The following is a 26,687-nucleotide window of genomic DNA, read 5'->3' as shown; positions in this document are numbered from 1 at the left end:
CTGAAAAGTTTTCTAGCCTATTATTCCCCTGTACATATACAAAAATAATTTTACCCTTCTTTTAAATTCAGAACTAAGAAATAAAATGCTAGGAGTTTAATTGCTCATTCTTCCCCCCCCTCACCCCCGCTTTATTGTCAAAGTGAAGTACAGAGGGGTTACCGTTTCATATGTAAGACAGTGAGTACATTTCTTGTTCAACTTGTTACCTCCTCCCTCATTCTCTCCCCTCCCCCTTCCCCCTTTCCCGCTTCCCCCATGAGTTGTTCAGTTGGTTTACACCAAATGGTTTTGTAAATATTGCTTTTGGTATCATTTGTCTTTTTAACCTTTGTATCTCAATTGTGTTTTTTTTTTACCAGATAGTGGTATTGTATTATAAATTCAGATTAAGAATGGTAAAAATGCATCGCTGATAATATTGCTCTAGAGAATTACAATAACTTTCATATACAATGTCTTTCCTTACAATACAATACAATAACATACAATACAATACAATAACTTTCCTTACAATGTCAATGTAGTTAAAATTAATCTGTTGACAATCTTTTGACACTTCATACATGTATTTTGTTCTGTTTACTCTCCTTATGTTGATGGAGAAGAAAGGAAAAGGGAGGACAGGGAATAGAAGGGGAAGGCTGGAATGGAAAGAAAGGAGTCAACAAAAATTATAATTTATGAACTACTCATTTGATACTTCAAGAAAATAAAGCAAATAGAATTCTGTTAATATTTGGCCTCTTAATGGTTCCATTTTTTTTAATGAATTCTGAAAACAAGTATCCTTTACAAGTCAACGTTTTGCAGAATAGTGTTGAAAATAATCTGATGAATATGGAACCAAGGCAACTTGAAGGGAAGGGTAGGGGGGTGGGAAAGATGGAGGATCATGATGAAAGGGTGACATTGATCAGGATGCATCATTTTCATAAAGTGACATGTTAAACTGAAACCCCATTGTACAACTACTTGAAGATAATTTACTATTTTTTAAATAAATAAAAATTGAATAAGTAAAAATCTGTTCTTTCTCCTGTAGAGATTCATTAAAACACTGCAGTGTCTTAACCTACACATTTTTAAACCAAGAAGCCCCATTGATTATTTTCATTTATTTTTCCTATTCTTTTTCTAAAAGTTTAAATGGAAATAAAAATACATAAAGAAAAACAGCAACTTAAGCTAAGAAAAAGATCTCACATCCACTTGCTTTGATTCTGTAAATTAAGGACTACAGGCCAAATTTATAGATGTTACCTCTCGTCATTGAAGTTATGAATGACAGTGTTCTCGCTCTGTTAAAGTTCTACACAATCATAAACTAGTCTTAATTTTGTATCAGTTAATTAAGATGAATCTAATTTTGATGTAACTCAACTTAGTGATTTCTTTTGCCATTTGATTTCTGCAAGAAAAGGTGACCAGTTAGTTCTTTGTTAGATCCAAGGAACAATACACATTTAGCTGAATCTTCAAACAAATACTATCTACTTTAGCAATAAAAGATGAGAGGCCATTTGTACCAATGAAGCAAAGTAATTAATACAAGTTGGAGTGCTTTTGAATAATTTAATTAGAGGCAGAAAGGATTTTCCCTGCTTGATTTCTCTTCTTTATCTCAGGAAATTTCATGACATAAGACCTTTTGATACAAACTCAAAAGCAATGTAATAATTTAAATACAGAGAATCCATTCAGAGAGAAGCTAATATATTTTTTAATTTAGCACAAATAAATTCACCAGAACATTCAATTTCCATACTAGTCTCAAGTATAATTGAGTTTTGCTGTTTTTATGTTTATAGTCTCTCAATAAAATGAATTAATGATGGAAACAGTGGCCTTTCAAGGATCATCCTAGAATATGTGGCATGAGTGAAAAAAAAAAAAAGTCTGCCAAAAACATCATGACTTATAATACGCTAGGCTTACTTTGCTTAATGGAGACTATAAAAGGAGGATGTTAGAGCTTTATGTCATCTAGACTTTTACTTTCTAAGAGTCACTTAAAACATTCCATCAGCCCTGGTGAGTTTCAACTGAAGCCACTGAATATGAAAATGAAACACTAGTAAGATAACTCCTTGTTATCTTTTATTGAAGCTGTAGTTTGTCAAATGTAAATGGTGGGTATATCTAATTGTTTCATAAAATCCACTGTGTAGTAGACACAGTACAAATGCTTTCAAGATGTTCAGGACTCCAGACAACAAGTACAATCTTAATTGTAATAGGCAATGGCATTCATAGGCTAAGTGGCAGCCCGACTCACCAAAGGTCATCTCGGAACTTAATTAAAAAGTCCAAATTTGAGCTCAGGTCTACACTCATTTCAAGTTTGGTGGAAGTATGTAGCTTATCTGTCTTGAGCTAGGTATTCACATTATGGAGTCAATAAAGTCTCTGAAGTAATAATCTACCTCTCCAAACATAGACACAAAGAGAATATATATAATTCTGTATATGTATGTACGTACGTACATGTACACACACACACACACACACACACACACACACACAACTTGGAGGAACCCAAAAGGAATTATTTTCACTCTTTTCTTTTTTTCCTTGTGTGACAATCCTAGGGCCTGAATTTAGGGCCACAGTACAGTTTCCTGAGCTTTTGTGTTCACGGCTGGTGCTCTACCACTTGAGCCACAGCTCCACTTGTGGCTTCCTGGTGGTTAACTGGAGATAAGTGTCTCATACATGTTACTGCCCCACCTGGCTTTGAACCATGATCTTCAGATCTCAGCCTTCTCAGTAGCCAGGATTACAGGTGTGAGCCCCTGGCACCTGGCTCCTATTTTTACTGTTATTTTACAGTAGCACAATTAATAAATAAATGCCAATTTTCCAACCTATGGAACCATGTTAAATTCTCTACTACCAGATTATTATTTAAAAACATTAATTTCTGCAACCATCAAGAAGATTCGTATGTCTTTATTACTTGAAAGCTTATTTATTCAATGGTTAAAGAACATACTTTGCAAAACTGAAGGCAGGAATGGGGAGGCGGAAACAACTTTACACATCTAAGAAGTTCCCTCTCCTCTGTGGTGGTTTTCTACCCTAAGATGATCAATCTAGCCCCAGCCCTGTACTTATATAAGTCAGCTTTCAACAGTGACGCTGACAGCTTTCTCCCCACTCTACCATCCAGGGCTGCCATTACACCAAGTCGACAGAGAAAGGCTTCATGGCTGGGGGAGTCAGCTGGGCCGGGGGAGTGCGGAGGCCAGCATAGTGGACTAGCGCTTGACCTAATGAGGGCTTCCAGCTCATGTCATCCATGATTCTCAGCCTTCAGGCAAAACTGCAGGAGTTCTGCTAAACTGGGGGTAAAACACTACATCTTCAGTCAGTAGAATATGATTAGCCTTCAAATCACTCCCTCCTCCTCCTCCTCTCCTTCCTTTCTCTTCCTTTCCCGCTCCTTCATTGTACATTTTTCCATTTATTTTCATCACGAAGGATCTCACTATATATCCCAAGCTGGCATTGATGATGACCTGTCCGGCCTCAGCCTCCTGGGTTCTAAGATTAAAGTTCTGCAAAATTCCCTCTGGTGGCACCTACCTCTGTCATCTTGGACACCCATCCTTTCTAAGCTGCGTTCCTTTTATCTATAATGTTAAGTGTAAGGGATGCTTTAGTAGATGACACATAAAAAAGATACACAACAAATATGAGCTGAATTTAAAACAGGTAAAGAACAGAAGCTCCTTAACTGTTCTGTGAATGTTAAATGGTAGAAATGTCTCTGAGGAGACTCCACCAGAATGGCAAGATTCTGATAGCTGGTAAAGACTGGTCCGCTAGAAAAACAAGGCAACATGGCAGCCGGAAGAGGTCTGTGCTGATGTAAGACTCTAGGGACAGAGAAATCATCCAGAAAACCCAAGACAGGTGCCACAACTCATGTCTGTAAGCCCTGTTGCTTTGGAAGCAGAGATCCAGGAAGAACACAGTTTGAACTCCTGCCAGGCAAAAAGTTAGCAAGACCTCACCTGAAGCAATTAAAAAGTAAGCTGGCCACGGTAGTGCATGCCTGCTATCCCAGCTGCAGAAAGGACAAAATAGGAACACTGTTGTCCAGGCCAGCTCAAGGATAAAGTGTGATTCTAGTTGAAACTTAATTAAAGCAAACAAGGCTCAGAGTTTGGCTCAAATAATAGAGCACCTTCCCAGCAAGCACAAGGCCCAACTTCAAACTCTTGTACCTTCCTTCCCCCGCACCCCCAATCCAGTCAATGCAGGCAAATAACCCAGTTTTGTTTGGTGTCTAAAAGGGATTGCTGACTGCAATGATTTTGCTACTGAGTGAGTCACAAGGGCGGGTAACCCAAGAAAATATGTGAAGGAGTGGAAAGATGTGGGTAATTAATGGATGGCTTAGAACTATAATTAAGAAATTCCTTGCTCTGAATGTTTTCTTAACTTCCCAGGACATCTTCCTGTAAAACACCAATGGCTTTATTCTTCTCAAAGACAGAAGCCTGGGAGCTCTGCTATCACAAACCCCAGGGAGGGAGGGCTACCGAGTGCAGCCATTCACCTCCAGAGCAAGCATGCACCCTCAGGGCCAGGCCTGAGGATGGATTTGCCATGCAGACCAGTTCCTGCACTGAGCTGAAATTCAACTGGCATTATCAGGTGACCTAAGCTACCCTCAGGGTCTCTGCTCACAAAGGTGTCTGTAAGACGCCTCCAGTGCAGGAAATAAGGCGGAGCATCCTCGTGGAAACAACCTGGCTGGCAGCAATGGGTGCTATTAACAAAGCAAGCATGGGGTGTGTAGCACTGCTCCAAAGCCATTCATGGTATAGCAATCAGATACAAAAAATAATAACAACAACTTTAGCAATGTACTATATTAATTTTATTAAATTATACTACAAGGTTGTTTTTTTTTTAAATTTGATGAATACCAGACACATCAAATGCCACAAATAACCAAGAAAAATAGAATTTCCCTTAACAATTATTCTGGGGAAAAATAACCTCTGGCATCATCTTATTGTTTCTATGTTCTATGTAGTCCTTTTTTCTTTTCTTTTTTCCAGTCCTGGGGCTAAACTCAGCCTGGATACTACTGTCTCTGAGCTTCTTTTGCTCAAGGCAAGCACTCTGCCACTTGAGCCACAGTGCCACCTCTGGCGTGTGTGTGTGTGTGTGTGTGTGTGTGTGTGTGTGTGTGTGTGTGTGTGTGTGTGTATTTCGAGTAGTTTATTGATGATAAGAGTGCCATGGACTTTCCTTCTCCAAGCAGGCTTTGAACCCTGATCCTCAGACCTCAGCCTCCTGAGTAGCTAGGATTATAGGCATGAGCCACCAGTGCCCACCTGTTCTATATAATTCTAGCACGGTTGATTATTTCACTTTCCACCACAAGATTAGATGAAACATTTTCAAAGAAAGACAGAATGGCAGCAGTAAGAAGCTGACAAAAGCAAGAATGGTGCATAAAGGTAATCGCCATTCAGAGACCTTATTCTATAGACACCGATCTACAGGTACTTAGTGTGGTAAATCTCTTCCTGCACTGAGCATATATAACAAAGGACACTCTCATTTCTTTTTGGTCTCTTCAGTTAGGCAATTTTTGAAAATATATAGCTAAACGATTTACTATTTCTACTTTTGTAGACCAGGTTTCCTGTTTGGGGGTGTGTGATGGGAAGCAATTCACGCACAATGGTTTCTTTTTCTCTTATATCCTGAAAAGGTTAAACCCAACAATAATTTCATAGAACAAAATTATCACAGTATGGGCCCTAAACTATCAGATGCGAATTTTATTGTGTAGCTGCCTGCAATTCACATATATCTTTCAGCCCTGTCATTTTTCCCTCTTCGTTTTACTCATTCTCTCAAGATCGACACTATAATCTTGCATTTCTTCACTGAAACAAACCCCTGAGATTAGAGACATCCAGCCCAGCTGCATCTGGATCCAGGAATCTAAGGAAACCACAAGAAATAGCAAACATAATATTGTTGTTGCCTTAAAGTATTTTGTTTGGACTTCATTCCTTATGTAGCAATAATTTAACTACCTTTTCTGGACAAAGCCTTTGTACAAGGTTGAAATCTCAGGAGAAGGCTGAATTAAAACAAAAAACCCAGAGATGAACAAGTTACAGGGAGGAACATTCTAGAGTATTTGGCCTGAGGATCCCCAAGAAGGGTGTGAGTTTGGGATGTTGTTGTAACAGCTAAAAGACCCAGGGAGCTAGAATCACCTTAATATTGTCCAATAATGTGAAAAAAAGCTAAAATTTCCTTTACAGAGAGGTGAAAAGTAATATTAATGTATCTTTACAGGCAATGATCTTCAAAACCACTGGGCTACCATGTATGGGGATAAGAGGGAAGCAAAGAAATCGAGTGAAAGCCAGCTTTACTGATCCAACCATGCTTTTTTTTTTCTGTCAAGTTCTATAGTATACTAGACAAGAACTGTCCAAATAAAATTGTACAACTAGTAAAGCTTAGTAAGAAGCAAACTATGCCTGTACTTTAAAACTACAGTGCATTTAACTCTGAAAAGAACTTTGATCCATAGCCAGGTGCTGGTGGCTCACAGCTGTAACCCTAGCTACTTATAGGAGGCTGAGATACAAGGCTCAGTTTGAAGCCAGCCCCAGGCAGAAATATCTAAGACATTCATTCTGTAGCTGGTCTAATTTCTAAATATAAACTACAATATACTGACTAAACTAAACCATGTGATAATTGTGTAACATCAATTGTTTCTACAAATTATCAGGCCCTCTTTGAAGTGGCAGAAAGTATCTCGTCTCTCAAAATGTGCCATGGACTCAAGTAGGCACCTTCAGTAGGTTTTTAGTAACTTCCCTCCAGAAATGCACAGTGTAACTACTATTGGGAGATGGAGACAATATGACGTAGCAAAAACCTGACTTCGAAGATATCACTAAACTAGAAATAACTACTTTTGAGTACCAAAACTTTCACAAGTCCCGCTCTGGCTGACAGAAATCATGTGTTCATTTCTTTGAATATAAAGAAAGTTTCCCTTCTGATGCGCACTTGTAATATGGGAATAATCTTTTCGAGAAATTCAGTAGAACAGCTTTTTTGTTTACAGATATATTTTGTTCATTTCTAACATAATTTCTAAACTATATCAAATCCTCACAAGCTACAAAAGTAAAATGTATGAGATCTTTAGGGATGCATTCTAAGAATACCACAAGTGTTTGCCCTCCGTGGGTGATAAAACAGACCTGTGCAGTTTCTAATGTGTGCCACATTGCTGAACATGGCTCACTAAAGGTAAAGCTAAACAATCAGAATTTTAAAAACACAAAATCTTAGCCCAGAAGCAATCATAGCACCAGTGAAATATTTCTATTACCTCTGAAACATTCTTCTCGAAGGCCCAGTAGGATCTGAAACTTCCTGGAAAGGAAGCATGGCCCAACTGGCCCAACTGAGTTCTGTCAACTTGTCTCAGGAAATTAATTTAGTAAAAGTCAACTGCTGGGCCGTAAAAAATAGAATTACAAAATTCTATTTATAAGCTTACATTTTTCCACAACCCCTTTACCATTTCCAGATGGAAAAAGTGTGTCTCAAGTGAGAGCCATGGAACTTGAAAACAGATAAACTAGTTCAAAAACTGGCAGTCACTTGCACAATTTATTCCTTGCTGAAAAACACCACAAATGTTTGGGCCATAAAGTTCTGGTGACCACTATTGTTTGTGTCATATGATCATTATAAAATGTATAGGACATGGACGAGATTAAAAAGCATCAGCAGAGGAGCAAAGTTATTGTTTTACATTAAGAAGAAGTCACTATCATTTTTAAATGGAAAGATCTTAAGCAAAATAGTTGCTAGGCACATCCTTGAGATGCTAGTCTTTAAAAAAAAAAGAAAAAGCCAAAAGAACAAAAATACTGGGGTCAGCAACTGATATCTAAATGGCCATCAATAAAGACAGGGAACATTGTGACAGACTTACACAACAGCAGACCAAGAAACCAACGAGTCAACTGTCTAAAGCTATTTGTAATGTTTGGCATGGATCTCACTGAGGCCATTAAAATAAACTAGATACGAGAGTTCATATGGTTCGAGAGTATATATGGTTTGATGTTGTTTATTTACAGTATAAAAACAGGAAGAACTACTCCAAGCACATTTGCTTTAGGAGCAATAGAGAGTTAGGAACTGACTAGCTGCTAGGATGTTGGTTTTGTTCTGTATTTTAACCTACCTGCTGGTTAAACAGATGCACATGACAACTTATCAGGCAAATTGCACACAAACATTGCTTTTAAGCATCCAAGTTCCAACTTCAAGTTTGACACATAAAAATCAAAAGGGATTTACTTTAATTATGATAATTTTAGTCGAGCTGTCAGTGTGGCCAATTTTTTATCTGTAGTGTTTCATTTAGAAAAAAAAAAACAAATTTAGAAAACAACACCACAGGTCTAATAAGAAGCTAAACTTAGAGCTATAGTAAGTAGCTTTAAAGAGACACCTGCAAGTATTATTTTTACACCACTTTTAAATAGTTATCAAACACGGTGTCATTTTGTGTATGTTAAAATATTTTGTTACATAAATCGATCAGTGAAAATTATATAGTCCATCTCACTTAAAATAAAAGTCTTGATAAATCCTAAGATTAATTTCAAAACTTAAATTATCTTATTAATGAAAATATACAATATTTTTCTACTCTATTATACAATATTTTTTCTGTTCTTTTCTTGTATTTATTTTTTTGTCTGTTTTCTAATATGGGGTAATGAATCCAGAGTCCGGTGCTCCTTTGTGCTTTGCTTCTTGGCCATACTTCTACCTTTTGCTTTGTATTTTATTTTTGAGAGACAAAATTATGCTAACTTTGCTGAACTGAAACTTACAATCTTCCTGCCTCAGATCCTGAGTGGCTAGGATTACTCTGCACTGCCCAGGGCTGCTAAATTTTCTCTTACCTAAAATCACTTGTACTTTTGCTTTTGGTCCTCCTGCCTTAGATTCCCAAGTGCTGAGGTTATAGACATGGACTACCACACTGGGTGATTAGATCACACACACACACACACACACACACATACACAGAGAGAGAGAGAGACAAAGAGAGAGAGAGAGAGAAAGAGAGGGAGAGAGAGAGAACGAGAGAGAGGGGGGTTATATTTGTTTATCTATCTATATCTATGTATAGACATATATATATATATATATATATTGCCAGTCCCAGGACTTGAACTCAGGATCTAGGCACTGTCCCTGAGCCTCTTTGTGCTCAAGGCCACTACTCTACTACTTGAGCCACAATGCCATTTCTGAGTAGTTTCTTGTAGAATACCAGTCTCACTGACTTTATTGCCCAGGCTGGCTTCAAACTGTGATCCTCAGATCTCGACCTCCTGAATGACTAAAATTACAGGAGTGAGCCACCAACACCTGGCTCACTTTAATATTTTGTACTCTGAAAAAAAAAAAAGAAAGAACATTTTCCTCCAGGAGTCTGTGACATTATGTGACAGTGAACAGATTCTGAGAATTAGAGGATAAGTTAGGGAACCCGTTAATCACGGAGAAAATGTGGCATGGCAGAATTCTGCTAACAAATTCCAGATTTGCCACCCACAGACTTTGTGGCTTCCAGCAAGCCAGCCCTGTCCATAGGAAAAACTCTCTGGAACAGCTGTAGCTGTGACTGCTAACAGCCACAGGTACACACATGGTCAGTGTGTGCACACCACGGTACATGCCAATGACATCCCGTATAACACATCAGTTAAGCTGAAATGTAATACCACAAAGACCAAGTTATGTCTCACAGAAACACATTTCACACCACTGAATATTTAAGCTCACATCACGTCATCTTAAACGTTAGAGCTCAGTGCTTGGGTGGACCTCGCTCGCTGCATGGCTGGGGTTGCTGTCACACGTGACCAATGGCTGCTTTATTAAGAAACACAGTTGTCAAGTCATTCTGCCACTGAGACTTCACTTTCTTCCCTGATGAACTCACGAAGTTATTCCAGACACAGAATTGCAAATGCAGGTGTTAAAAGAGGCCAAGGCAGTTAAAACAAATGGCCAGAGCAGTAGCAACAGGAATTTTGGCCAAGGGAGCCCCTCATAAACCTACTGCATGTGGGAAGCTGCTCAACCACCTCGCAGGAATGCAGACCTGGTGCTGTAGGACCTCACCACTTTGCCGACCAAAGTAGAAATCCAGATGTTTAGGTCACGCATCTTTCAGACACTAGTTTAGGTCACACATCTTTACAGACACTAGTGTAATGTTTTTCCACTTAGATGCTCCTGTGGAACTTTTCAGTACACTGCATGAGCCTAACCAAAGCATATCTATATGGTGATCATTTGCAACCTCTTGTTCTCCCAATCTGCCTTATTTAGAGCAGAAGTAGGACTTGAACATCTGGCAACTAAAGCGCACAGCTAGAGAATCAGTTGAGCAGAGAGCTTCAAAGCCCCCTTGGGAAGTCAAGGTGAAGGTAGAGACATTGGACAGGTTGTGGGGAGACAAATGGTACAAGGACACCACCTGGAATGTCCATGGGACACCTGTGCCCCAGGACGCAGAGGATTTTTGCAAAGGAAGGTAAGGGAGAGCCCAAGCATCGAATTCTGTATACAAGGCAAGCACTCTTGCCACTAGGCCATATCCCCAGCCCCAAGCATCGAATTCTGGATCAAGAAAAACAAACACACCATGCAGGGAGCCAGTGGCGCACACCGGCAATCTTAACTACTCAGGAGGCTGAGATCTGAGGATGGTGGTGTAAAGCCAGCCAGGGCAGAAAAGTTCATGAGACTCTTATGCCCAGGTAACCACCAAGGAACTGGATGTGGAACTGTGGCTCAAGTGGTAGAGCTCTAGCCTTGAGTAAAAAGTCTAAGGGACAGCAGGACAACAGCTAGGCTAAAACAAACAAACAAATAATCAAACAAATAAGAATGCAAAACAGAAAAGCCCAATTCCCCAGAATGACTCCCACAGTGAAACCCAATTCCTAGGGAGCCCACTTAGTTCCTCCAGGGTGCATGAGGTCCAAGAACTCACAGTATCACCCTCGTCCAACTCCAGTAGCCATGAAGAAAGTGAACAAAGATGGAGAGGTAGAGGCTGGCAGGTAGACTCCAAGGAGAACAACTCTAAGTCCAGGTGAGTTGCCAAAGGGGAGGGGAGGGTTAATAGTCTTAACTCATTGACAGATTTAAAAAGGGTGGTAAGCTTTCAGAGCTAGAGCTTTCCTTTTCATTATTATTTTTTAATTTTTATGATTTATTTCAGTATAACAGGGTTAAAGGGAAGCGAAATAGGAAAATAAGAGAGAGGGAAAGAAACTTCCTGCTCCCTGCACAGGAAATGGGAGTTAGGTCTCCTAGAAATTCCACTTTGCAAATGGTACTAAATCTTCATATGCAGTTCCAAAGTTGAGACTTGGAAACAGAGGGCTTCAATAAAAAGCCGATTTAGGAACTGAGCCATGTGAACATTAACCCCAGCAGGGCCAGTGTCCTGCCGTGTGCTTTCTGTTGTCCTACATTTACAGCAGTAGTAGTAGGGTGTCGTGTTTTGCACAGGATTGTTTTCCATGTCTTCAGTACCAAGAAATCTTTTTTTTTTTTTTTTTTTTGGCCAGTCCTGGGCCTTGGACTCAGGGCCTGAGCACTGTCCCTGGCTTCTTCCCGCTCAAGGCTAGCACTCTGCCACCTGAGCCACAGCGCCGCTTCTGGCCGTTTTCTGTATATGTGGTGCTGGGGAATCGAACCTAGGGCCTCGTGTATCCGAGGCAGGCACTCTTGCCACTAGGCTATATCCCCAGCACCCCCAAGAAATCTTTTATATATATTTTTTTCTTTGTTGTCAAAGTGTGGTACAGAGGGGTTACAGATTCATATGGAAGGCAGTGAGCACCTGTGTTGTTCAACTTATTACCTCCTTCCTCCTTTTTCCCCCCTTCCCCCCAGTACCATTTCCTGAGCATTTGCTGGTTGATTCTATAAATTCAGTTTACTAAAAGCCAGATACGTCTCTAGGATTTTTTTTTTTTTGTATGTATGGGCCAGTACTAAGGCTTGAACTCAGGGCCTGATGCTCTCCCTTAGCTTTTGAGCTTAAGGCTGGCACTCTACCACTTGAGCCACAACCCCACTTCCAGCTTTTTGCTCATTAACTGGAGATAAGTGTCTCACGGACATTGCTGCCTGAGCTGGTTTTGAACCTGGACCCTCAGATCCCAGCTTCCGGAGTAGTAGCCAGGATTACAGGCATGAGCCACTGGTGCCTGGCTAGGATTCTTTAATTGAAGGCAGGGACTGGTGATCAAATAGCCAAGGCTATCGGGGAAGTGGCTGTCCACACTGATCAATCAGTCCAGATTCTGGCACTAATGCCCCATCCACAGGGCCGAGACCAGGGAAGGTCAAATTCCATGACAGACCTCAGAAAGCGGAATGTGCCTGAAAGTAGCTGTTCTTAACATTTGTCCTATTCACTGAGGCTTAGAATACTTCATGGAAACCAGAGCTGCCACGGTACAAGAAGGCACACAGAGCTTCATGGCCGTCTCAGACCCACCTTGTACATGCCACCTCCAAGGAAGACACTGAATCACAGACAAGACAGACAGCAATGTGGTGTTCCGTAACTAGCCGTTTGTAAACAGAAGGGAATGTTGAGCTGAGCTAGAGGCCAAGGGGAAGAACAAAGCAGACTTTCTTCAGGAAGACTCAGCTCAGTGAAAGGTTCACTACCTGGAACCCTTGGGTTTCTTTCCCGACAATCTCCATGGAAGATTCCACAGACCCTCTCACATGCCACCCTGCTAGCTAAGGAGCCGCTTCTGCTTCCTCAGACAGTATCAACAGCAGCCAGCCTTCTCCAGCTGAGTCCAGACGAGCAGAGCCTAACTCAGACAGCTCAAGGAAAACTACATGAGAAAATGACAGTGTGCAAGTCTCCTTGGGCGGGGCGGGGGAGGGGGTGGGCTGCACACGAGCCGTTCATTACAGAGTGGGTAGGGAATTTTCTACTTGGGGTCTGGAAACAGAGAATAGGAAAGAGGTTACATGGCAGGAAGCAAGATATTCAAGAAAAAAGGCCCAGTAACATTTCAGCAATCTAGAGTGTCAGCATTGCAATGTCCCAACAGCCCCACTTACCAGAGCAAAACTGAATGTACAGGATTCTGAACTACAGAGTTTTACCAACTTCTCAGGGATAAGAACACACATCTCCCAGCATCTCGAATGGGGTAGGGCTTCGAGCAGACAAAATATTCTCTATTCATCTCTTAATCTAATCTGCCACAGCAATATGTTTTTACATATATAATATACTTTTATTAGTTCAATTTTTATCTTTAAGTAGTCATAGGAAGGAGTTTTAATTCAGTGTATCAATTTGTGAGTACTATGCATCTTGATCAATGTCGGCCCCTTTCATCATTCTTCTCCAGGTTTCTCAACCGCAACCCTCCCCTCAATTTTCTTAATTTTATAAACTATGCATTGAATTTTATAACTGCATTTCCTCTGGAGAGTGAGTTAGATATTAAGCTGATAAGAACAAACACTGGGTCACAGTCAAAAGGCTAGGAAACAATGAAATGTATTTTGGAAAGTTTAGTGGAAATCAAATGGAAAATAGAAGTAGCATTTTCAAGTATTGCTAATTATTAAAATATAATCAAGAAACTGCGTACCGGTGGCTCATGTCTATAATCCTAGCCAGTTAGGAGGCTGGGATATGCAGACTGTGGTTCAAAGCCAGCCTGGGCAACAAAGTCAGAGAGACTGTTATCTCCAATTAACCATCCAAAAGCCAGAAGTGGTGGTAGAGTGAAAAAGCTCAGGGACAGCACTCTGGCCCTGAGTTCAAGCCCAGTGGCAATGCAAAAAAAAAAAAAAAACCCCACAATTTATTAATTATTTAAATATAAATGCAAGCTGCATTTAGCTTCAGAAAACCACAGGGAATTTTAATTTTCTCAGGTCAGTTCCACAGTTTAAAATGTCACTCCTTGCTAAGATACTTTCAATGTAATGGTAAATTGCATTTTAGTATGCACTAAAACTTTTTCTTTTTGCAAATATATTAAGTCACATAATCTAAGAAAAATGGTTTAGAATAGAGTTTGGTATGCAATAAGTGCTCAATCAATGTTATCTTATAATGACTTTGGCAATGATGATTTTCTGCCAACCATGACAGTACTAGTCAAGTAAGTAGTCTCATTAAGTCCCCAATGGGACCAACCTTCTGTTCTTCACACCCTCAAACCCTCTTGTCCTTTGAGTACAGGCTGAACCTAATGGTTCGTTTTTAATGAGTATGTCATCACAAGAGTGATGCGAATTCTCTCCAAAATCAGTGGGGAGTAAGCACCCTCTCTTGCTCTCTTGCATGCCTGGACCTAGCAGGTCCGGCTCTCACACGCAAGGCAGCCTCCTAAAGGAGCTGGACAGGGGCTGGTCCTCTCAAACCTGCCAATAATCATATGAGCAGATGCTGAAATCCAGCTCCTTCCATTCCAGGCCAGTTCTGAGAGACACCGAGTCACCCAGCAAAGCCCAGAGGCCTTTCAATCGGAAGCGATGAGGTAATGTTTGTTGCTCTAAGCCAGTTCAGTTTTGGGAAAATTTGTCTTGCAGTAAAATAACTAATGCTTATTTGGGAAGTACAATGCTACTATAAAGGTCAGAGGAAGTGGATTTGGCCTTGTGTATGAGGGGCAAGGAGCCCTGTATATACTGGATACAGAAGTTTGATCGCTAAGAAAGCTGAGTGCTAGTGGCTCATGCCTATAATCTTAGCTATTCAAGTGGCTGAGACCTAGTGGATCAGGGTTCAAATCCAGCCTGTGCAGCAAGGTCCATGAGACTCCATATCCAATTAACTAACAAAATGCTGGGCTGGCGGTATGGTTCACGTGGTAGAGCACCCGCTGTGAACAAGGAAAAGAAGCACAAGGCCCTGAGTGTACACACTGGGCCTAGGAATGGTACACCACCCACCACCACCTCCTCCCACCCACACACACAGAGTTACTGGAAACCAGATTTTAAATCATACTGAAGTTTAATGTTACCATCTTTATATATAGCTATGTGACATGAAGTCACTTGCAGTGATATGGAAGGAAATTTCTAAACAATCTGAATTAAGTTAGTTAAGGAATTAGTTAAGGAAATTAAGTTAAGGAATTAGTTAAGGAAATAAAATAGCATAGAAAAATGCTAAAGAAATTCCATGGTTTCTTCTCAATGCTTAATACTAAACTGTGGGAAAGAGGTCAATGGAAGGAAGGAGAATGAAACAAAAAGAAGCCAGTGCTTGAGGGATCTAGACAAAAAGTAATGCCACAATGAAGAAGAGCAATGCAAATACTATCAGGACATCTGAGAAAATGTAAGCTAAGGCAAAAGCTGCTCATGTGGCTATGCAGTGTTTTGTGGGGTTTTTTGTTGTTGCTGTTGTTGTTGTTATGACCTTGCAAAGGTTAAGCGTCATCTCAGAGTTCTTCTCGGGAGCTCCCAGGAACATATCAGATCCTTACAACAGATCTGTGGCTCACCTAACTCAGTATAAGCACCAGGGAGAGAAGGACTTAGCTCTAAGAGATAAAGTTATGACTTTTTTCCCATGGAGAAATCTCTCTGCCTCTCAAGAGACCCTCAAAGTTTTTAAGAGCTACTGGCAGCTTAGACTGAAAGGAATAGGAATAACAACAGCAAAAACCAACAAACCAACAGACCATGATTCCCAAAATTCTAGCAGGAAGCAGACTGAGGAACTGCTTAGCAACAACCATTTATCACCTTTGGTAACAAGGATGACAGGCAGTGGCTCATGTCTACACTGCCAGCTACTCATAAGGCAGAAATCAGAAGGATCAAGGTTTGAGGCTAGCTTTAGGAGAAAAAACCTCTCGAGCCTCCATCCTACCCAATTAAAAGCTGAGTACAGTGGCATGTACCTTTTATCCCAGCTACATGGGAAGTCTAAATAGGAAAATCACAGTCCAGACTAGTCGGGGAAAAAAATCAAGATCCAATGTGAAAAACAAAAGCAAATAAGGCAAATGGTATAGCTCAGGCATTTGAGCTACTGATTAGAAAGTTTAAGACCTAGAGTTTAAATCCAATTACTGACCACTAAAAAAAAAAAAAAAGACTCAAAGAGTAGAACCAAGAGCCCTTACCACAGAGTCAAGAAACAATAAAGAAATATTTCCAGGCCTTGATCTTTCACCCATGTGGATTTTAGATGTGCTATGGACCGGTGCACATTTTCTGGCTTTAGATCCAGAATATCTAGGTCATCTCCTATGTGTCCTGGTATCCAGCAGTAGACACTAATGGTGCTGAGAGAAGATAATTGGCTATTTTAATTTCACAGACCAACAGGAAAAGGGGAACATAACTTGAAGAGATATACTGAATGAACTTTACCCAAGGAACTTAAGTGACATTGGGTCAAATGTGGAAGATTTCTGAATGTAGGGCAGATACTACCCTACATAAAGTGAAGAGGGTTTACTTTTCATGTTCTAATGAAAGTGAGGCTTGATATTAATATTATTTACCATATATTAGCGATTCAAACCTCCAAACAGAGTGGAGAGTCCTTTCAAAAATCCCTCCATGTTTATTAAAAAGTATATTGACACAATAGGGCAGAATCTGAAGACTTAAAACATTAACACTCACTAATATAAAATTTGACATACATATTCAAATGAACTAAGAAACCAAATAGCTGTCAGCTGTCCAATTTAAATCTATTTATAGCATTTACTTTTAGTATGGTTGCTATTGTCAACATAGCTCATAATGTCAAGCTCTCTTAAATACCTAGTAAAGGGATTTGAATTCTGGGCCTTGCATTTGATCCTACTAATATTTACTCTCCTGCATAGTTAAGATAACTGATGTGGGTCACTATGCCTGCCTTTCTATTGGCTGACATGTGGGCATTGTGAACTTTTCTTACCTTGGCTGGCCTTGAACTAGGATCCTCCCCATCTTAGCCACCTGAGTAGGTAAAATTATGAGCATAAGCCACTGCCCTAGGGTCAACTATCTTGATTGGAAAAATGCTTTTGTTATTGCATCAAAAAGTCCAAGGAAAATAAAGCAATGAGAATAAAATGTGAACTTTAAATGGAACATTGCATTCCTCTACAATGATTATAATCTTTAAATTCACTTTATCTCCAAGGAAAGCAAATTCAAATGCCCTGCAACATCGATCCCTCAGTGTGACAGCCCATTTTATTTTTCTATGTGCTATCTATCCTATTGTGACATTTCATTTATGAAAAACAGAGCAGTAGTTTTCAAATGTCAGTCTATTACAGTAGCAATTTATTTCATGGCTATGTCCATCTAGGCTATGGGCCTTTAGTAACGACAATGGCTGACAGGTATATCTTCAGTATAAGTACTCATGGACCAATCAAAACGAAGCACACCAACAGGTGGTTCAGAAAGATGTGGCCTTGTTTCAAACAGGGACCAGGCCGCTGCTTCTTCCCGTCAGCACAGCATGGCAGAGACAGCTTCTTCAGTCCGAAATTCAGCCTGAGACACAGCGGGAGACTTAACCATCCCCGAATTCAGGGTATTAGCTATAACACCTCTGTTTCTACCAAATGTGGTCAGTGTGCACCCCTCTCCAGACCTATACAAAACGTATTAGGTACTAGGAGTTACCAATGTTTTATTTTCCTTACAAGTGACTTACTGTAAAGAAAACATCACACCCCTGTGTTATAAATGAAAAATTCAATGCACGTTGCATGAATGGAAAGTAATTCTGGAAATGTTTAATGTGAACATGATATATCATGAATCAGTACGTTCTAGCTGTCCTGCTGGCAGTTACCTGAAGTCTGCTTTCTTTAGCATTGGAGCAATCATATATTTAGGCAACAGAGCCTAGTGAGAATCAAACTAAGGTGTCTCATTGATTCGTCAAAAAAAAATTTTAATCATTGAAAAGACATTCGAAGTTTCATGATGAGGTTCGATGATATTTCGGGTAGGGTCTCCCAGTGCCAAGCAGTGCCACTTGCCATGGTGGCAACTCCATTCTACACCCTGCCTGAAAGGCCACTGTCTAAGTTTTCCCTTAAACCCTCTGGTGACCCACCTAACCTGCTTTCTCAGAACCATTAGCACTGTCACAAGAGCACTGGCACAACAGTTTTGAGGTCAGTGGTGTAGCAGGGGGTCACAGCCAGGGAGTCACACCTGGCCCTGCACTTGGTGTTGCTTCATAACATCAAACAAGCTGCTCAGCCCCTCTAAGCCTCAGGCTGCTCATTCCTAAAGTGCTAGTATCATTGAGCAATGATATAGGACTGGGTGAGTCTGCAGAGTTACCTAACCATGGTAGGCACTCAATGGGTGTTATTAAAAAGAATCCCCTGTTCAGCCAGGTGTGATGGCTCAAATCTATAAGCTTAGCTGCTTAGGAGGTAGAGATGGAAGGATCATAGTTCAAGTACAGCTAAGGAAAAAAAGTTTGCGCAAATCCATCTCAACCAATGACTGGGTGAGGGGGTGCGTGTCTGTAATGCAGGAAAGAACAAATAGATTGCAGTCCAGGCCTCCTTGGACATAAAACAAAACTCTTATCTCAAAAAAAAAAAAAAAAAAACCATGTAAAAAGGGCTGGCAGAGCTGGCTTGTGTGGTAGAGCGCCTGAATTCATTCTCCAGTAGTAGGAAAAGAAGAAAAAAGGTTTCCCTTTTCAAATAAATCTTCAAACTTCTGTAAGACAAGTTACTCCAAATATCCGACTCCAAAGGAAAGCACAGTTGATCACTTTTCTTCTAGGTTGTAGGGCTTGACCTCACTGTCACTGAACTCTTTCACTGGAGACTAGTGCTGTACCACTTTGAGACACAGTGCCATTTCCAGTTTTCTGGTGGTTAACTGGAGATAAGGGACATCACAGGGCTTCCTGCCTGGGCTGGCTTCGAATTGAGATCCTCAGATTCCAGGCCCATGAGTAGCTAGGATTACAGGTGTGAGCCACCAGCACCCGGAACATTTTTCTTCTTTTACAAGAAGTTATATTCATATAATTACCAAAACCACAAACCACTTCATGGCAAAAGTCCTAAGCACAGTCTGTCCTTGATCAAATCCAACACTGGGGTGTTAATACAGAAAACAGCAGCTTTGAGACTTCTAGCATAGGAAGCAATTTGTAGGTTTTTCCTTCCCCTAGAGAGGGTCAAAAGGGTAGAAAAAAAAGTGGGAGGGTCTTAACCTTTTGGCCATGCTGGCTCGGTCCTCTGAGATGATCACATTCAGGCCAGGATTAACATGACCTACTCCACACAGAGAAGAGTGGAAAAAATGCAACCCAGTAAGGAGCAGCAGTCCTAGCCACCTATTAAGTGCTTCAAGCTTCACCGTAGCCACTTCAGGCATGCTATCTCCTATCCACACAAATGTGCAGACATCGGTGCCATTGAAACGCCAAAGTCAGAGCTGTCACTGTCTTCCTTAAGGTCACCCTAATGGGAAACACAGGTGGCACGCAAGCCACATGTAGTGCCCACATGCACGCTCCCTTCACAATTCTCTACCACTTTTTTTACACTATGAAGTTGTGAGCCTCAATGCTGGGAAAAGTCACCAGCTGTACCCTTTTGTGCTCCCTTCTCTCTTCTAGTTTAATCTCCAATCTTCCATGTCCACATCCGTCTTCTTTATTTCTCCAACCCCAATTCCTTCCACCAGTCTTGTATGCCAGCCCTAAACGAAACCATGCTAGCAGACATCAACAAAGATAAAACAAAGACAAGGTTTCTGGCCTAGCCAGAAATCAACTAAAGGTTCCCACAGAATGCACACTTCGCTTAGAAGGTCAACCAACAATGTACCATTGTTACCAAGTCATTGTGACACTGGCTCCTTAGAGAGCCGGCAAGGTCTACTTTACAGTAGGCATAGAGTTCGAATGGGCTGTAGACTCTTGGGTAAGTCATATACATTTAGTAGGATTTCATAGGAACTGAAACAGCATGTCAACATGTAGCAAAAACTTATGATCAAGGAATGAATGTACATGTTACCAAAAAAAAAAAAGCCAACAACTGAGCTTTAAAAGTATTTATTTTTCTAAACAAGAGTTTGACATTGTCTCCTTTAAATTGAAGCTGTATTTCAATGAGATTGTCTATTTAATAGACAATGTCTAACTGATGTTTCTAAGTTATTCCTTTGTCTATAAAAATGACTACACAACAGGACCACACGTGGCAGGTGCTTCAAGTGAAATCTTTGTCCTCTTAGCCCTGTGTAAACTAGTTAATGCTACATTGGCAAGCTACAATAAGCACCATTATCCTGGTTAGTCTTTACAGGGAAACTGAGTTACAAAAAAGTTAAGCAATATGTCCCAAAGCACAGAGCTAGCAAAAAGAAAAAGATTTTTTTTTAAAAAAGGAAGGTATATTCAAACCCTCTGGCACTTCTCCCCATATCTACCCATGCGAACCTACCCACCATAGGTATGCACTCCCACCACGAAGAGAAAATGCTGACCTCCTGTTCACAGAACTACTACATGCTACAGGTGAAGGTGTGAGAAAAGCCTGGGCCTGAACTGGAAGACATCTTCTGTTTTGAAAGCATATTTAGCAAATGTGTAGGCAAAGAGGTAACCAATTACCATATGATGGCTTCATGCTTAATCTAGTGACCAGCCCATGTTTTGGGCAACCCATCACCAAAGACAACATACTTAAATAATATGTGTTACTCTTAGGAACAGGAAACTCTATACTTACATGTTTATCTTCTATGTAATCTGAAATAGGAACATGGAAAACACTATGTGAATTCCTCTCAATGGATTTGGGGGCATCACAAGAAAAATGTGGATGTTACAAAATTCTATTGTAAATAATGTGATACCATAGAAATGTTGGGTCTTTAGGGGGTCTTTCTCTGAACATAAAATGCTTTTAAACATGTTAAATAGTCACCTCTTTCCCAAATCTTACTACACATGGTTACTGTCTCAGAAGTCCCACCTGTCTGCTAATCTGATAGGATCTGGGCAAGAATGACCCAATAATCACACGCTAGATCTTCCAAATGTCACAGCAGCGGAATCCCTTTTCCAGAGTCAAGCACAGGGGATTTGTGGCACTTTATCTTTTTTTCCTTGACGTACACTTAGCAACCATAAAATTAGATGACTGGCTATAAAAACAAATTTGCCTATTTCAAAATTTTATGTAGGACAAACCTGGGAAGAGGAAAAGAGAGAAACTCTCTTTCCTCAAGCAGGAAGTAATGCTAATAAGAGCTACTCTTGAACAAATTGCTCCTACTAAGTGCCAGAGACATGCTAAGGAGAGTTCCAGCATTGGTTTTTTGTTGCTGTTTTGGTTGGGGTTTTTTCCTTAGTTCTCACAAGCTTCTACCAAAGAAATCAATTCTAATCTCCATTTTATAAATAAGAGAAATGAGGCCCAAGTCACCACTAAAGAACTGCAGAAGTGGAATATGCATCGCAGCCCAGAAACCAATCTGCTTGTAATCACCTGCTTAGGATAGGGGCTGCACACAACTTCAGGGCCAACAAGGAAGATAAATAGCTGAAGTAGCTCAGTGTTAAGAATGGGGTGCTAAGGTATTCAACATTAGGATCACACTGGAATCCTTTGGGGAGCCTTCGCCACTATGGGGGCCTGGGCTCTAGCCCACCAACTACTAGGGTGATCTGCTAGGTGAATGTACAGGGCAGTCCAGCCTGAGAAATTCTGTTGCAGAAATGGTGTATGATTCACTGGGAAGCAGAAAGAGAAAAAAAAGTGTGCAGTAAACACTGTGTTGGTCAAAGGTTGTAACTACCACCGGCACTGACCTCTGTACTACTCTTCAGTATAATTAAGGTGCCAGTGTGGGAGCTAGATACATAGACGATAGATAGGACAGATAGACAGATATAATAGAGATAGATGACAGATAGATGGATGATAGATAGATGATATAGAGATGATAGATATAGATGACAATGATAGATGGTAGATACAGATTACAGAAACCCAAAGATAGAGAGATGGATAGACAGATAGACTGAACAAGCACAGAAAGGGATCAGAGATAAAACAACAGACATAGATGTGTGTTTTAGTGGAAGGTCTCTAAACTTTCTCCCTCTGCTTACGAACACCCTCTCCAGCAGCTGTCTAGAGGACGACTCTACAAAATTAATGCATGTTGGGATACTATTTAGAGTGATATCCTTTAACTGGTGATAATGTGAACATGATAAACATAGACAAACATGGCAAATGAAACCGTAGATTGTAGAACCAAACTATTTAAACCCTTTGAAGAATCATGTTGTAAAAGAAGGCCACTCTGGCTGGGAATGTGACTTAGAGGTCGAGTGCTTGCCTAGAATACATGAAGCCCTGAGTTTGATTTCTCAGCACCACATAAACAGAAAAAGCGGGAAGTGGCGCTGTGGCACAAGTGGTAGAGTGCTAGTGTTGAGCAAAAAAAAAGCCAGGGGCAGTGCTCAGGCCCTGAGTTCAAGACCCAGAACTGGGGGAAAAAAAAAAAAGAAAAAGAAGGCCACACTCACACTAAGGGCTGGTGGCTCATGCTTATATTTTGTAGTTTCTTGGTAGGCTGAGATCTGAGAATCGAGGCACACAGCCAGGCCGGAGACTCTCATGTCCAATTAACTAACAAAAAGTGGGAAGTAGAGGTGTGACTAAAGTGGCAGAATATTAGCCATGAGTGAAAAAGTCAAGCAAGAGTGCAAACCCATCAGTTCAAGTCCTACCCCCAAAAGAAGGCCACTCATACTAAACTGATCTTAATCCAAACCAGGTTCACAGAACCTCCCCTACCTGAACTGTTCTTAAGAAAGTAGAGTCCTGAACCCCATCTCTGCAGGGTGTACCCAGCAGGACTGACTCAAACATGTCACTTGTCATCGGCAAAGGAGCACCAAAGCTTCCTGCCGCTAGAAAATGTTCCTTAAGTGGCTTGCAGATGGGAAATCCAACATAAATGTCACAGAAGTCAAAAGTGAAATCATTTAAAAAGTAGAAACTTCAGGCTGCTTGTGAAATAACTATTTCCACAGAATGACAACATCAAGAGTTATAACACTGGGATCCAAGAGGAAATGACCGAAGAATAAGAAATGGTCTTTGGGCTACCCATTGAAACTAGATAGGAGTATTTTTGTTTCCTGCTGCAAAGCAGAAAGTGTGTACTTAATGACCAGCGAGTACAATTTACCACTGCTCTTAGCACTCCAGTATCACCACCAGCCAAAAGAAGGAAAGACACTGAGACTGATTTTCAAAACAGAATATAATAAATAAAGACCATGGTTCAGAAATCAGGGCCTCCATCCTCAAGTCCCAGCCCTGGCAAGCTAAGTACAGACACTAGTTGTACAAAACACTTTGTTTTCAAAATACTGACAGAGAATCAAAAGCACAGAAGAAAGCAGACAGACCCAAGTGCCTGGGATTAATTTTCTCATTGTGGTTCAGAGTGAGTTTTTGTTTTTTGCTTTCTGTAATAAATATATACTACCTCTCTTTGGGAGGGACAAGTACTAGGTACTGCTTAGCAAAAATTAAGTCTGTGTGGATCACCAAACGAAGAAACCAAAGCATAGGTCCTCAGAGAATACACTGTACATGGTGAAAATCCAGTCATTTCTGTTACTCTTTTACTTCCAGGGAATCTGGAAATAAAATCTAACTAAATAAATGTCCCTCCCTCCCTCCCACCACTTCTTCTACCAGGGGTAAATTTCAACACGTCTAAAAAAATTGTTTTAACCTAAATGTATATCCAAATAGGTTTTCCTTTTGAACCAAGTGCAGCAACATATTTTCCTTGCCAGTGGCTATATGAAGCTTCAGTAAGCTAAAAATACTTTCCATCCTTCCTAGTTGGGAAGAATGAGTAAGACCAAGCAATCAGCTGTGTATCATTTTCTCTCATCTTAAGTTGTTTTTACTAGAAAACACCCAGAAGAGCTGGAGCAAGGGAAAGGCATGTTTCATATTTGTATACACATCCACAAATAAACACTCCTCCCCCAGCTTGTCTCTGCCTAGTAATAGAAAAAGTAGTTTGCACCATTAGAAAACAGTTGGTAGTTAATCCCTCGTTAGCACTTTGTATCTCTTTGTTATTTATTTTTTGGTTAGAGACACAGCTACAGAAGTGTTGAAAACAAACTAGAAGTATAGGTAAAAAGCTATGAGAGAGAGACACAGAGACAGAGAGAGAGAGGAAAGAGAGAGACAGAGAGAGAGGAAAGAGAGAGACAGAGAGACAGAGAGAGACCCTACCTGCAGGAAGATATACAGTCCAGTAGCCTGAACTTTTCCAAAACACTCAACATCTTGCAAGTCACCTTAAACTCCCAGAACGAGCCCCGCCGCCGGCCTAAGCTGCGGTGGCCAGGGCTCATTCTCCAGAGCTGGAAGCTCATAGCCTAAATTTCCCCCCAAATAAACCATTGGGATTAATTTCTGCCTAACTTCGCCTCATTTCTTAGGCGACTAACAAAATGAATTGGAAAAGCAGATTGATTGTCTAGAAACCAGGGGGGGCTGGGGTTCTCGGGGATGGATGAGTCGCTGCCTCTGACGCCGCTGAAGGTCAGAGCACACCCAGAACCACTGCTCCCCCAAATCCCCGAAGGTCAGGGGGTGGGCACGCCCAGCGCCAAAGCCCCCCCACCCACCCAGGGGTCCCCGAAGATCAGAGACGGGCGCGCCCAGCTCCCCAAAGCGACTTTTCCAGCTGGGGCGGAGGCGCAGGGGAAAAGTTGGGTCCGGGCGGCGCGCGCCCCGTTCGGGGTCCCCACACCCGCGGGTGCCGTCGGGGGGCCCCGTACCTTGCAGCTGGGCGGAGAGGGACTCCTGGTGCTGCTGGTACTTGAGCGCCAGCGCCTCGGCTTTGCGCAGCTGGCCCTGCAGCTCGTGGTAGAGCGCCGCGCCATACAGGACACCGACGGCCAGGCCGAGCAGCAGCAGCGTCTGCAGGATCCGCTTCTGTTTCCTCGAACACATCCCGTTGCCCATGGTCCCGCGTGGCCCGCGCCCCGGGGCCGCCGCCTAGAGTAGCTGCTCCGGCTCCGGCCGCGCCCCTGGGCGCGCGCAGCCCTCCGCGGCGGATCGATCGCCCGAGCGCCCCAGCCGGCGGCCACGGCGGGACGCGGCGGGACGCGGAGACACAAAAGCGGCGCCCGCGGGGAGGCGGCGGCCGCCGGGCGGCTCCGGCGGAACTTCCGCGAAGGGGGCTCGCTCTCCGCCAGTGCCCGAGCCCGCCGGGGGGCCGTGCGCATGCTTCGGGGCGCCGCTGGCCCGGGCTCCTCCAGCCCACTTTTGTTGTGGCCCCGATCGCCCCCGCGGCTGCGAGCCCCGCGCTAGCACAGGGTCCTCCTCTCTCCACCACTTTGTGGTCAGCTACAGAAAGGGGGCGCGCAGCCCCTACCCCGCGTGCACCGCCCGGACTGCAGGCTGGAGCGCTGGGGGGGGGGGGGCGAGGGGGAACCGGCCGCCCCGGCCGGCTTTGGGGGGGCGGGAGTGGATGTCACTGACCCGGCGGCTCCAGCCTTCGATCGCCGCCACCTCCCACCCAACTTACGTGTCACCCGCGGCCTCGCATCCCGGCCAACGGGATTCCGGGAGGAAGTACCACTCGCGCCCCGCGCTCATTGGACCCGGGCGTGGAGCCGCGCCCTCCTTTCGGGGAGCAGGGCTGGGCTCCATTGGATGCCCGCTTTGTCCGTCCCGCCCCGAGGCCGCGCCTGCCCTCCCTGCGCCCCTGGCCGACCGGGATCGGCGGGGCCCCGCGGCCGCCTGGCGCCCCGTGCGCCCACGTGGAGCCCGGTGGGTGGGGGAGGCGGAGGAGAAGGGCGGGAACTTGGGGGGGCCCTGAAGGTGGGTCGGGGGGGGTGGAAAACGACGTGTCCTGGCCTGAAGCTGGGCTAGGAGGGGTGCGCACGTGTGTGCCTCAGCGTTGGGGGGGTGTGGGGGGGGGGCGCTCGCGACATAGACACCGAGAGTGGCCAAACACAGACGACAGACAGACAGACACACTGGGAGAGACTGGACAGACAAACAGGGTTAGATGAAAAAGCGATTGGACAAGGAGAGAGGGGAAGGGGGGAGGGGGGAGGTATGGAAACACCGAGGGATGAGTAGCAGCCTGGCACCATGCCCTCCGCAGCAAGCCCTGTATTTTCCCTCCCGTTCTGTGACCAATGTTTAGGACAGCCAGGCCCACTCCTCCTCCCCCCCCCCCCACGGGGCCCCAGCAGGGGAGAAGCCCCAGGATTGCCTTGTTTGCACCCCGGGTGCCAGCCTGGATGTGTGCTTCACACAGATGGCAGGATGAGCGAACCCAGGGACAGAGAGGCACGCTAGACTTAACTGCTCCACTCTCCACGTGGGGTGGGAAATCACTTTGCTCTTGGCAGAAAGGAAAGAAATGATCTCATGTATTTCCTCCGACTGCAAAGAGAATAACATTAAAACAAATCTTTCAGGCTTAAATGAGTACGCATTCATTGTGTTGCGGGTTTGTTTTATCAGTGACAAGAAAATACATCAGTTACCGTTTCT

At 42.7% G+C, this 26,687-nt stretch overlaps 1 protein-coding gene across 2 annotated transcripts in view; it reads right to left on the bottom strand.

Moving 5' to 3' along the window:
- Golim4 (golgi integral membrane protein 4) overlaps window positions 1-25,597 on the bottom strand; it is a 71,639-nt gene extending 46,042 nt beyond the window's left edge. For both annotated transcript variants that reach the window (XM_048347169.1, XM_048347170.1), the window contains exon 1: window positions 24,956-25,597. In XM_048347169.1, coding sequence (XP_048203126.1) covers window positions 24,956-25,142 — 187 coding nt within the window. In that variant the 5' untranslated portion in view covers window positions 25,143-25,597. The remainder of the gene's footprint in view (window positions 1-24,955) is intronic.
- Window positions 25,598-26,687: the final 1,090 nt, after the last annotated feature.

The sequence above is a fragment of the Perognathus longimembris genome, chromosome 5, assembly GCF_023159225.1.
Source record: "Perognathus longimembris pacificus isolate PPM17 chromosome 5, ASM2315922v1, whole genome shotgun sequence".
NCBI classification, from domain to species: Eukaryota; Metazoa; Chordata; class Mammalia; order Rodentia; family Heteromyidae; genus Perognathus; species Perognathus longimembris.
The sequence above is the reverse complement of the archived record's forward strand: the minus strand, read 5'-3'. Positions and strand labels throughout refer to the sequence as shown.